The sequence below is a fragment of the Heteronotia binoei genome, chromosome 20, assembly GCF_032191835.1.
Source record: "Heteronotia binoei isolate CCM8104 ecotype False Entrance Well chromosome 20, APGP_CSIRO_Hbin_v1, whole genome shotgun sequence".
Taxonomy (NCBI): Eukaryota; Metazoa; Chordata; class Lepidosauria; order Squamata; family Gekkonidae; genus Heteronotia; species Heteronotia binoei.
Window position 1 is genome coordinate 12,024,843 of NC_083242.1, and position 13,819 is coordinate 12,038,661.

General features: G+C 48.5%; 1 protein-coding gene across 1 annotated transcript in view; it reads left to right on the forward strand.

The window, feature by feature from the left end:
- Positions 1-5,459: 5,459 nt before the first annotated feature.
- Positions 5,460-13,819, forward strand: part of MMD2 (monocyte to macrophage differentiation associated 2) — a 32,972-nt gene continuing 24,612 nt past the window's right edge. The window contains exon 1 of the mRNA XM_060261022.1: positions 5,460-5,551. Within this exon, the coding sequence (XP_060117005.1) occupies positions 5,505-5,551 (47 nt within the window). The 5' untranslated portion in view covers positions 5,460-5,504. The remainder of the gene's footprint in view (positions 5,552-13,819) is intronic.

The following is a 13,819-nucleotide window of genomic DNA, read 5'->3' on the forward strand; positions in this document are numbered from 1 at the left end:
CTGGCTAATTGCTCTGTGAATACAACCTGGTATTACATATAGTTATTGGTTTCCTCGTACATGTTTTGAGGGGTGATTTTTTTTTTTTTGATGATTTAAATTAGAGCATGGGAAAACAGGGGTGCTTGAATTGAACGCTTCTACTCTCCATTCCCACCCCCCACCGAAGAATAGCGCTGGTTGGGAAAAGGTTTAACGTTTCTCATGCCCTTAAGAATTTCTAACACGGGGCTCTCTGCCCTTCTAGCAAAGGAGAAATACAATTTGGGTTCGTTTTAGCTGTTGAAAGGGGCATGACAGGAACTGTTGTTTAGGGTCTGTACACAGAGGCATTATCATGTGATGCATGAGGTGGATTCTGAACTGGCAGATACATACCATGTACCTGTCAAGCCCAAAGGGACCACAGAATCCTTTCCTGTGTTGCGCCAGGCTGGTATGACTCCGACTCCACAATATCCTAGAAGAGATCACTGTTGTGATGGGAACTTGGAACGATTTGTCACTGGCTGTGCGTGCCAGTTGCTGTTTCCTCCTCCTGCCCACATCCCTGGCGGTAATCTGATCAGCTAAAGAACTGGCAGAATTAATGTCTGGCTTGCAAGCGTGCCAGTCGCTGGAGGAAGCTAACATGCAGAGGTACCTCTCTGCAGCCTACAAGGATACAAAGACTATAAAGTCTCTGGTGCAGTGTAACTACGAGGTGATTACGCCCAATCACGTACATTTCTCGTTCTTTGAAGTGCAGTTAAAAACGTTCAAGTGCACTTGAACTAACTATTTTAAAAACAGCAATAGTTGTTCTGCAGAAATCCACTGCGCTCTGAACAAAATGGAATTAAATGGAATTAATCTTTTGAGTTTCAGTTTTCACATTTTCCAAAGGTGTTGCAACATGGCTTCATCTTGGGTTTTCACTGGCTGGCATAAGCATTTTATAAGGAAATTTTGTCCAGTTGTTGCCATCTAGGGTAAACTTAGTGCAAATAGCAGACTCCTTTCTTCAGAGTTAAGAGCTAATGGATAGATCCGTGTGGGTCTGAAGATTATCAGATTCGGGAATATTTATCAGATTCAGGAATAGCAAGCTTAGTTTATATGGTTACTGTTTAACATAACAAAGATGTTTTAACAGATGCAAAGACCAAACATCTTCATTATGCTAAATGCTAAATCATTATTTAGTTGTTGTAGATTTTCTGGGATGTATGGCCATGGTCTTGGCATAGTAGTTCCTGACGTTTCGCCAGCAGCTGTGACTGGCATCTTCAGAGGTATAACACAGAAAGATAGAGTTCTCTCTGTATCAAAGTGAGAGGAAAGAAAAAGAAAATGGTAGGAATTTATATCTACTCAGGAAGGTGGGGTAGGGCTCACATCTTGTAGGAATTTCCCAGGCTGTGACATGTTAATGGAGGAACTTCCCTGAGGAGGTTCTTTTGTATATGGTGCTTTCCTGGGGAAGTTCTTTGCATATGGAGCTTTCCTGAGGAGGTTCTTTTGTATATGGAGCTTTCCTGAGGAGGTTCTTTTGTATATGGAGCTTTCCTGAGGAGGTTCTTTGCATATGGAGCTTTCCTTAGGAAGTTCTTTGCATATGGAATGGCTGTTGGAATTCAAATCTTATCTGTAGTGCTGTTGTAAGCTGTAGAGCATTTTGTGTTTTTCAGGACTGGAAACCATTTTCATTTTTAAGCACTCTTTATTCCTGTTAGATCCTAATTTACTGTCCACCTCTGTCTATATTTATGGACTGGCAAATTCCATTTCAATGTATCTGAGGAAGTGTGCATGCACATGAAAGCTCATAGAGTGTGACTAAAACTTTATTGGTCTTAGAGATGCCACTGGACTCATACTTTGTGCAAAAGCGTCAGGTGGTCCTCACCATTGCTGGTTTCTTACAAGTCATAAAAACATCAGAGAAGCCATCTTGGATCAGGCCAGTGGCCCATCCTGTTCAACAGAGAGCCAGTTTGGTGTAGTGGTTAAGTGTGCGGACTCTTATCTGAGAGAACCGGGTTTGATTCCCCACTCCTCCACTTGCAGCTGCTGGAATGGCCTTGGGTCAGCCATAGCTCTGGCGGAGGATGTCCTTGAAAGGGTACCTTTTGGAAGATTTCTCTCAGCCCCACCCACCTCACAGGGTGTCTGTTGTGGGGGAAGAAGATATAGGAGATTGTAAGCCGCTCTGAGTCTCTGATTGTGAGAGAAGGGCGGGGTATAAATCTGCAGTCTTCTTCTTCACTACGTGATTTTTGTATTTTTTTAATGTGTCATGTTAATACTTATGTTTTGCTATTTCTGACTGGATATCCAAGGCATGCAAGGTTGGTATATTATATAACATATCAGAATCTCTAGTGCAGAAAGATACAGATGTATACAAGTCAAAGTTTGCTTCAGAATGGTTTTCTTTTTCTGGAATTTTCTTTCAGCATAGATATGATAATAGTTTGATAAAATACAACAGCAGAAACAAACATTGGAAAGGAAACTTATAATATACAAAAACTTAAAAGTAAGATGCTTTTGTTCTGTATCTGAAGTAATACTGTATTTTTTGTTTGTTCATAATTTTAAATAACAGCTATTTTACAAAATACTTATGGTTTGCATCACAATTGCTTCTGATTTATGGTTGGTTCCAGAGATTTCTAACAAGTCATAAGAACATCAGAGAAGCCATGTCAGATCAGGACAGTGGCCCATCCTGTCCAACACTCTGTGTCACACGGCGGCCAAAACCCAGGGGCCATCAGGAGGTCCATCAGCAGGGCCAGAACTCCAGAAGCCCTCTCACTGTTGCCCCCAGGAACCAAAAATGCAGAGCATCACTACTCCAGACATAATAACAGAAGAGAAGCCATGTTGGATCAGGCCAATGGCCCATCCAGCCAACACTCTTTGTCACACATTGGCCAAAACCCAGGTGCCCTCAGGAGGTCCATCAATGGGGCCAGAACTCCAGAAGTTTTCCCACCCTTGCCCCCCCACGCACCAGGAATGCCTCCAACCCTACCGCACTGTCTACTAGACATCTCATCCTGTTGATTGTTTTGGACTTATCCCACATAATCCACCTTGAGTCCCTGTGAGATGGACGGACTATAAATAACACCAGTAAGGACACAAACTGGTTGAAGAACATGCAGAGACATCTGCTCAGGGATCCCGGGGATCACACGTGGTAGATCATGAGCATCACCACTAACTTCTGGGTAAATAAACACTGATTTATGAGGATATGTGGATAGCACCGGGCTGCAGAAGGCAGTTTTACACTCCTTGCCTTTTTTTTTTTAATGTAAAGATCAGATGCCACCAGCACCCAACCCATCTTTCTACACGGGACAATTGTGTGTGTGTGTGTCTATGTATTTTGCTATTATGACTAGTATGGCCCTTTCTTAATTTCTTGCTTTCCAGTTTAGCTTTGCTGTAGCTTCCTTGGAAGTGCATGTGGTGGAATTCTCTTCTGAGAAAAGGCACTGAGCTACAATCTCCTGGTACAGGGGTTTTTTATATATATATATATAACTCCTTTGCATATTAGGCCACACACCCCTGATGCAGCCAATCCTCTAAGAGCTTACATGGCTCTTCTTACATGGCCTACCGTAAGCTCCAGGAGGACTGGCTCCATCAGGGGTGTGGCCTAATATGCAAAAACAGTTCCTGCTACAAAAGAAGCCCTGCTCTCGTGCAGTGAATTCCAGCAGGGGCAAAGCCCCTCTTGGGCAGAGTGGGGCTGACTTCTGAGTAAACCAGCCCACGCTTGTGCTTTGCAGGGCTTGGGTGCTTCAGCAGGTGCACTCAGAAGGAAAGCTGCCTGGCTTCTGCCGTAGGCCCGCCTGAAGCACCAGGGCAAGGGTGCAAAAATGCACAGGATCGGATGCTGAGTTGCCTGAATCCCGTGCACAGAGTCTCTTGGGAGGAAGCCTCTTGCATGTAGGTGAGGCTTACCTCTGCATAAAGCAGCCTAACGGGTGCCTAAGGGCCAGAGCAGGGGTGGCCAAACTGTGGCTCCGGAACCACATGTGGCTCTTTCACATATATTGTGGGGCTGTTGAAACCCCCACTGCCCCATCGGTTGGCTTGGAGAAGACATTTCTCTCTTTAAATCGCTCCTCCAAGTCAAGGCAGCTGGCGGCTTGGAGAATGCATTTAAAGTTAAGGTTGCTTTCTTTCCACCTCCCTCCCCATCTGTTTTCCTCCCTCCCTTCCTCCTTACTCTTAGATGGACTCTTTTATCTCTTTTTTAAAAAGTTAAAGTTGCTTTCTTTCCACCTCTCTCCCCATTTATTTTCCTTCCTCCCTTCTGTCAGATGGACTCTATCTCTTTTTAAAAGTTAAAGTTGCTTTCTTTCTACCTCCCTCCCCATCTGTTTTCCTCCCTCCCTCCCTTCCTCCTTACTCTTAGATGGACTCTTTTATCTCTTTTTTAAAAAGTTAAAGTTGCTTTCTTTCCACCTCTCTCCCCGTCTATCTTCCTTCCTTCCTTCCTTCCTTCCTTCCTTCCTTCCTTCCTTCCTTCCTTCCTTCTTACTGTCAGATGGACTCTATCTCTTTTTAAAAGTTAAAGTTGCTTTCTTTCTACCTCTCCATCCCCGTCTCTTTTCCTCCCTCCCTTCCTTTCAGCTCTCAAACATCTGGCGTTTATTCTGTTATCTCTTCCGTGAAGCAAGTTTGGCCACCGCTGGGGGCCAGACTGTGGGGGGTGGGGGGTGGCCTCCACTCTTCCTAGAAGAAGGGCTGTCCCCTCCGGGAGGGGAGATCGGGGTGTGTGAGTTTCTGGCCCGGCCCAGCCTGCCTCCCCTCCCTCTCCCCAGATGCTTTAATTACATTCCCAAATTCAAATCCGCTGCCATTTGATCCCCGCCGGGAGAGGAGGGTATTTATAGCCGAGCTCTCTCTCTCTCTCTCGCTGCCTGTTGGATTGGACAAGTGGCTTTCGGGGGGTCGGCCGCCGGGCATTGCAAGCCTGGCTTTTTGCCCCCTCCAGCACGAAGGCAGCCCGAGGCTGCTTTTCCAAGCCCCCCCCCCCTTCTCCTCCTTCCCACCCTCCCCCTTGCAATTGCATCTCCAGCCTTTTGCATGCAGCTCCTCCTCTCCCCTCCCAGGCAGCTCCACGTGCCTTGAAGCCTCCTGCTCTCCCTCCCTCCCGCATGCCGCTCTCCAGCCGCCAGCCTTTGCAAGAGAAGCCCCTGCCCAGCTAGAGTCCTTTTTGGGGGGGATCCAGCTGCGGCTCCCCAGCCCCCAGCCCATGCCTGCCTTTGGAGAGCAGGCGAGATGAAGCGGCTTCCCAAGCGGTTGGGGACGGTGGGTGGGGGCTGCCGGTCCCGCTTTTTGACCGGGGCTCCCGGGAAGTGCAAAGAGATTCCCTTCTCCCCAATCCCTCGGTTGGCTTTCTCGGAGCCCTCTCCGCTGAGCCGTTGCTGACCTCCACCCCCCACCGCCTGCTCCTCTCCTGCCCAGAGCTGGCTTCTCATGGAACTGCCAAGATGTTCGTGTCCAGGTTGCTGGATTTCCAGAAGACCAGATATGCAAGGTAAAAAGTCTCTCTTTTGTAAGATCGGGGAGGGGGGTGGGTGGGAAATGAGCCCTGGGAGTCTGTTTGCTGCAAAATAGTCCAGAAGCCATGTTCCCTCTGAGGCCATGGAGTTTTGTGAGCAAAAATCCTACTTTGTGAGCTACTGGGATTAAAGTTGTGAGCTGCTCCATACATTATGGTGCTCTGGGGCCATTTTTCCTGAGCTAAGACAAAAAGGTGGGAGATGGAGGCTAAAAATCTGTGAGCTAGCTCACGCTAACTCAGCTTAGAGGGAACACCGTTTGGGAACACCTTTAAGGCTAACCAGGAGTCATTGGGTAGAAAAAGAGGTGCCGGAGCTCATGGGCACAATTCATGGGCATAACTCCTGTGTGCCCTCCCGCATACCCCTGACATCCCCGGAAGGTGTACTCAATTAAATCGCTCAGCATCTGCCTTCCAATGCTTCTTGAGTTAGAATTGTCGTAAGAAAACTTTACTCCCCTCAGACTTTTCAAATGACTTTTTCCTCTGTGGCCGCAGCAGCACGAGGAAGATTTCTGTCTGTTTCTTTCTGCGTTTTGCTTATTTCCACATTTTTTTTGTGAGGAAAAATGTTAGAAAAATGAGGCCTTAGGCGAACCAATTTTATTGTCGCTTAAGCTTTTGAGAAACACGGCACTCTTCGTGCATCTGACGAAGAGAGCTGTGTTTCTCAGAAGCTTAGGCTACAATCCGGCTTCATTTTGAGCAGGAGAGCTGTGTTTCTCAGCAGCTTAGGCTACAATCCGGCTTCATTTTGAGCAGGAGCTCACAGGAGCGGAGTTCCGGAACCTCAAAATGTTATTGTGCTCTTTTTTTCTTAAACCCCCCCCCCCCCCCCGAAATAGTGGCTTCCAGTCTCCATGGTTCAAACCCCCTGGGAGAATTTTGCTGAACGATAAGATTTGGCAAACTTTCCAATATTCTTTCCCTCAAAAAATGGGGGAAAGAACCAAAACATAGAAAGCAGGCAGGTGGAAATTTCCTCATGCCACTGTGGCCACAGAGGAGAAAGTCATTTAAAAAGTATGAGGGGAGTCAGGTTTTATGATGACCATTATGATTCAAGAAGCATTTGAAGGTAGATGCTGAGCTGATATAATTCAGTACACCTTCCGGTGATGTCAGGTTGTGTGTGGCGTATGCAAAAGAGTTGTGCTAATGAGTTATGGTACCTCTTTTTCTACAAAATCACCCCTGGCTACAATAAAATGTGTTAGTCTTAAAGGTGTTCCTGGACTCTCTCTCTCTTTCTCTGTGTCTCTCTCTCTCAAAAAGGCTTTTCTCCCCTGGATTTTCTCGTCATGGCAACAGTGACTTCCGTTGCGCAGGCGACTTAAAAGTGTTTCACTTGCGTTCGATCAAATTTGAAAGCCTGGATTTGCTCCCTGGGGCTGCTTTGTTCCGCGTTTGTGTTTAGAGGTTCTTTTCTTATTTTGGATTTTCTCCTTCTTGTGGCTTGCCCTTACAACAATCCTACAAGGTAGGCTAGGGGTTATGTATCGCAGGTGGGCCGAGGCTGTTTGGAGAGCGGCTGGGGTGAAGTTTGGGGCTACTCTTGCAGCGGAGCAACCGGTGGGTGCTTAGGCGATTGGAGAACACAGGGAGGCAAAGAGTTCATAGAATCCTAGAGCTGGAAGGAACCTCCAGGGACATCTAGTCCAACCCCCTGCACAATGCAGGACATTCACAAATCCCTCCCTCTGCAAACACCTCCAGTGACCCCTGCTCCATGCCCAGAAGGTGGCAAAAGTAAAACCCCCTCCAAGATCCCTGGGCAAACTGGCCTGCAGAAAAACTGCTTCCTGATCCCAAAGTGGCCATCAGCATTTCCCTGGGTGTGTAAGAAAGGTCCACGAGAGCTAAGCCCTGATGCAGCCCTTCCTGCCCTCCTCTCACGCTCTGCCCAATTCACAGGATCTTCATTGCTGTCGGAGGGACCTCTAGCCTCTGCTTGAAAACCTCCAAGGAAGGAGAGCCCACCGCCTCTCGAAGAAGCCTGTTCCACTGAACATATGAACATATGAAGCTGCCTTATACTGAATCAGACCCTCGGTCCATCCAAGTCAGTATTGTCTTCTCAGACTGGCAGTGGCTCTCCAGGGTCTCAAGCTGAGGTTTTTCACACCTATTTGCCTGGACCCTTTTTTGGAGATGCCAGGGATTGAACCTGGGACCTTCTGCTTCCCAAGCAGATGCTCTACCACTGAGCCACCGTCCCTCCTCCACCGTCCCACTGAGGAACCGCTCTGTCAGGAAGTTCTTCCTAATGTTTAGCCAGGAACTCTTTTGATTCCATTTCAACCCGTGGGTTCTGGTGCAGCTTTCTGGGGCACAAGGCTTGCCCTAGACCAGGGGTGTCAAACATGCCGTTTGGGGGCTGAATCAGGCCCCCGGAAGTCTCCTATCAGGCCCCCAAGCAACTGGCTGTCATCTGCTTCCTTCTCCCTATATCTTGCTTCCTTCTGCATCACAGCTTTCTTTGCAAGGATTGCTCAATTGCGCAGGAGCTACAGAGCAAAACCTTTATTTTCTCCATTGGCTGAGGCTCCTCCCTTGAAGAGGAATAGCTTGCTTTGCCAAGCTCTCTCAGTTGCACAGCAGAGCTACTGAGCCAAGCCTCTCTCTATTGGCTGAGGCTCCCCCCCCCCCCCGAGACCCTGGGGAAGGAAGGAAAGAGTCAGAGCTTCCTTTCCTCAGTTCCCTGGATCCCACAGAAGAGATACAAAGAAAGCATCCTTAAGACCAATGAGTGCTAACGTTTTAAGCATGTTTTAAGTTTTTTTTTTAAAGAATACATTTGTGTTTGTGTCCTTTATAAAATTTATATCACTCTGCTAAAAAAAAAATGTAAAAGTTGTGTGCAAGCACCAATTGTTTCCGACTCTGGGGTGACGTTGCTTTCACGTTTTCATGGCAGACTTTTTACGGGGTGGTTTGCCATTGCCTTCCCCAGTCATCTACACTTCCCCCCCCCCCCCAAGCAAGCTGGGTCCTCATTTGACCGACCTCAGAAGGATGGAAGGCTGAGTCAACCTAGAGCCAGCTACCTGAACAGCTTCCACTGGGATTGAACTCAGGTCATGAGCAGAGGGCTCCGACTGCAGTACTACAGCGTTACCACTCTACACCACGGGGTTCCTGGGGGAGGGATAGGTAGAAAGAAAGCAACTTTAACTTTAAATGCATTCTCCAAGCTACTGGCTGGCTTGACTTAGAGAAGCGATTTAAAGAGACAAAGGCCTTCTCCAAGCCGGCCAATAGGGCAGTGGGGGCTTCAAGAGCCACACCATATGTGTGAAAGAGCCGCAGGTGACTCTCAAGCCACAGTTTGGCCACCCCTGGTTCAGTGCAAGCACGCTCCCCCTTTGTTTCTGTTCCTCTTTTGTTGAGAGGAACTTATCAACTTTCCTTAATTCTCCATCTGGGGTGTGACGGGAGAAATGGTGTCTCTCTGGCAGTCTTCAACACGCCGGCGAAGATGCCACGGGGTGGCCCAGGGTGCTGAGGATAAAATCCACAGGGGCTTCACAAGGAAGAAAAGAAAAGCAACCTTTGGGTGGTGCCCAGTGTTCCCTCCAAGCTGCAGAGTCTTGTGAGCAAAAATTCTACTTGGTGAGCTACTAGTATTCAAGTTGTGAGCGACTGGCGTGAAAGTGGTGAGCGACTGCATCAGTTAGTGTGCTCTGGGGCCCTTTTTCCTGAGCTAAGACAAAAAGGTGTGAGCTGGAGGCTAAAAAAACCTGTGAGCTAGCTCACCCTAACTCAGCTTAGAGGGAACGCTGGTGGTGTGCTACCAGTGACTGACCAGTATAACAAGCACATTTAGAGGTGTGTCCCCTTGGCTTATAAGAGCCCCGTGGCACAGAGTGTTAAAGCTGCAGGACTGCAGTCCTAAGCTCTGCTCACGACCTGAGTTCGATCCCCGTGGAAGCTGGGTTTTCAGGTAGCCGGCTCAAGGTTGACTCAGCCTTCCATCCTTCCGCGATTGGCAAAATGAGTGCCCAGCTTGCTGTGGGGAAAGTGTAGATGACTGGGAAGGCAATGGCAAACCACCCGTAGAAAGTCTGCCGTGAAAACGTTGTGAAAGCAACGTCACCCCAGAGTCGGAAACGAATGGTGCTTACACAGCGGACCCTTCTTTTCCCCTTGGCTTGGCCACAGACCTCCTAATGGCTCTGGCCAGGGAACATACACAAACCCCACAAATTTGGGGAACAGTGTCTCTTTCGGGGCTTTTCCCTTTTTTGAGCAGGAATGTACAGGAACACAGTTCTAGCTGGTTAGTGGCAGGGGGTGTGGCCTAATGTGCAATGAGTTCTACTGGCTTTTCCCTACAAAAATGCCCTGCGTGAACGTGGTGATGTCAGGGGTGTGGCCTAAGTATGCAAATGAGTTCTCCTGGGCCTTTTCCTACAAAAACACCCATGCGTGAAACAGTGGTGATGTAAGGGGGTGTGGCCTAAGTATGCAAATGAGTTCCTCCTGGGCCTTTTTCATACAAAAACACCTGCGTGAAACAGTGGTGATGTCAGGGGGTTGTGGCCTAAGCATGCTAATGAGTTCCTGCTGGCTTTTCCCTACAAAACGCCCTGTGTGAAACAGTGGTGATGTCAGGGGTGTGTGGCTTAATATGCAAATAAGTTCCGGCTAGGCTTCTTCTACCAAAAAAGCCCTGGTCTCTTTCCCTCCAACCAAAACTGATTCTGGCTTCTAGGGGTGGGGGAGGAGACAGTAGGGTTCTGAACTTAATGACTTGTCAGGAGACCAGAGAGCTTTGATTCTGTTGTCAGGGTGCACTTGAAGAAGCACTGAGGTCTGCTAAGCAGCCTAGTTCGAGCATCCCTGCCTACTTCCCTCCTTCCTCAATCTCCTCACTCCTACTTTCCAGTCTATCAACACTCCTCGCCTTCTCACCTCTCCATCATCACCTTCTCTCATCATTCACCTCCCATCCCTCTCCCTCCCACACCTTCCTCCTTCCTCTCTCCTTCCTCCCTCACATCTCCTTCCCCTCTCCACTCCCACCCTTCCTCCCCTCTCTCCCTCCCTCCCACTCTCCCTCCATTCCTCCCTCCCTCCCTCCTCTCTCTCTCCTCCCTCCCTTCTCTCCCTCTCCCTCCCTCCCTTCCTTCTCTCCCTCTCCTTCCCTCCCTTCCTCCCTCTCTCCCTCCCTTCCCTCTCTCCCTCTCCCTCCTCCCTTCCTCCCTCTCCCTCACCTTCCCTCCCTTCCTCCCTCTCTCCCCTCCCTTCCTCTCCCTCTCCCTCCCTCCCTCCTTCCTCCCTCTCTCCCTCCTCCCAACTTGTTGATGTTTGAAGCTGTTATAATTGCTGTTTAGAAATAGGAAAGAACTGCCAAAAATCAGAAGGCATTTTCTCTGATGAATCAGCACGAGCACTAGCACTTTAACCTGTCCCACAGAAGCGTGTGGCGAAGATACTGAAGTGGTAAATAAGCGACTGAAGCCGGAAACTGACACACTTATGTGTGACTGAATGAATGGAGAATTTGGTTGTTATAACTTATGTTTGATTGTTAGAGTTTATTGTGATAGTTATGAAATATATATAATATTGGGATATGTATTCTAACTTTGGACTGTTTCACTTTTAAGATACTTTTGGAATTAGGTTCAATAGTAGTAATTTTTAGTGCATGATACTTTTAATTTTCCGCAGTATTTTTGGGTTGTCCGGGCCTCCGATTGAAGCCTGGGGATCCCCAGAATAACGGCTCATCTCCAGACTATAGAGATCAGTTCCCCTGGAGAAAATGGCCGCTTTCGAGGGGGGGACTCTCTGGCATTGTTACCTCTCTGTCCACCCCCAGGCTCCACCCCCAAATCTCCAGGAGTTTTCCAGCCTGGAGTTGGCAACCCTATCCCCATCTCCCCCTCATGGCTGGAGGAACCTGGCTCCCCTAGAGGGCACGGAGTTAAAATATTATTGCTGTGCACAGAATCGTGACCACAACAATCTTTTGGATGGTTTTGTAGATTTTTCTTATCTCCAGTGTGGCTTTCCCCAAGGGGGGACCAGCAAAACTCCCACGATAATTTACCAGCCTGCTGATTGCCTTACATTACTTCCCTCGTGGTACAGCCAGCATGTAAAAAGGGTTTGCGAGTCTGGTTTTGTTGTTGTTCCTTTTGTTGTTGTTTTTTTGGCAAGCTTTGCCACAACCTCCGCTCTGAAAAGGAGAATGCAGCAGACATCTCTTGTGGAGACAGACAAGGGCCGCAGCGGAAAGAGACCGAAGGCGTGCATGCAAAACAGCACTGGCTGTGAATTGGGGGTCCCGATTTTGCAGTGGAATGCCCTTGCTGGCTGTGAATTGGGGGTCCCGATTTTGCAGTGGAATGCCCTTGGAGTAGGCATGGGTGCCCAGGTCAGAATGCTGCCCCCCTTGCAATGGGAGAAACAGCAGCCCCCGCATGCAAAGCAGGCAACAGGTAGCTACGTCTGTCTGCCTAGAACAGGGATGGCCAAACTGTGGCTTGGGAGCCACATATGGTTCTTGCTCACGTATTGTGTGGCTTTTGAAGCCCCCACTGCACTCTTGGCTGGCTTGGAGAAGGCATTTGTCTCTTTAAACCCTTTCTCCAAGCCAGCTGGAGGCTTGGAGAATGCATTTAAAGTTAAAACTGCTTTCTTTCCACCTCCCTTCCCCTCCCCATCTGTCTTCCTTCCTTCGTTCCTTCCTTCCGTCTTGCAGCAGTCAAACATCTGTCATTCATGATTTGGGGCTCTATCTGACAGTCATATCTTGTGACTCTCAAACATCTGGCATTTAGAAGAAGAAGAAGATGATATTGGATTTATATCCCGCCCTCCACTCCGAAGAGTCTCAGAGCAGCTCACAATCTCCTTTACCTTCCTCCCCCATAACAGACATCCTGTGAGGTGGGTGGGGCTGGAGAGGGCTCTCACAGCAGCTGCCCTTTCAAGGACAACCTCTGCCAGAGCTCTGGCTGACCCAAGGCCATGCCAGCAGGTGCAAGTGGAGGAGTGGGGAATCAAACCCGGTTCTCCCAGATAAGAGTCCGCACACTTAACCTCTACACCAAACTGGCTCTCCAGTTTATTTTTGTGGCTCTTTTGTCAAGCGAATTTGGCCTAGAATCACAACAAGCTGAAACTTTTTCTGCATGGGTCTGCCTTTGAAGATGGCCACAGCTCAAAGTTCTGATTGCATCCATGGGGAAGGGTACACTGCATACTTGGAGATGAGTGTTCGGCTGAGTGTGGGGGGGCGGGGTGCTAAATACAGGTGGGCATGGAATGTTCTCCAACATTTCAAGATTTGCTCTGGAAGTTGCCTATTCCACCCAGCCCAATTACTTCTAAGTTTATTGCAGGGAGATTTGTTTGACGAAATTGTTTAATTGTGGAGTTAAATTTGTGTTGTCCTGTTATGTGCCCTGGAGCAGGTATCTGGAGAGGCGATCTATAAATTTGGATAAAATATTCATTTCTCAAGACGCCTGCATTGGTCTGCAAGAGGATTCACTGCTGTGTCTCAGAGTTGCGAGCTACAGTTTCAGAAAAACCTAGAGATCTGGGGAGTGGAGCTTGAAGAGGGCAGATTTTGGAGTGGGACCTCAGAAGGGGTATAACGGCATAGAAACCACCTGCCAAAGCCGCCATTTTCTCCAGAGGAGAAAATCTTGGTCCTAGAGAGATCAATTGTAATCGCAGGAGATCTCCAGGTGCCAGCTGGAGGCTGGCAACCTAACCTCAGCACTTTCCCTTCCTTCTGTGTTTTCCCAGTTTTAGTTGGTGTCTGTGATGTTGGATGTAATAGCGGGACGCCATTAACAAAGTTGTACGGGTCATCAGGGCGCTTTTTGTAGCAGGAACTCCTTTGCATATTAGGCCACACCCCTCTTCTGTAGCCAATCCTCCAAGAGTTTACAGGGCTCTTAGTAGAGGGCCTACTGTAAGCTCTTGGAGGATTGGCTACATCAGGGGTGTGTGGCCTAATATGCAAAGGAGCTGCTGCTACCAAAAAAGCCCTCGCGGTCACAGTTGCCAGTAGATCTAAAAGTCGCTGTGGGAAGATGGACCAGAGGGCAGCGAGGGCAGGGAAGCGGAAGGCAGTGAGGGCAATGGCTGGAAGGGTGCCAAAAACAGGAACACGAGAAACAACACACACAAACAATTGTTGTCCATGAAACAAAGCGGGTTGTGAACACAGTTCAGCGGCTGTGATGCCTTCTGGCACTCCTAACCGGGTGAGCCTGC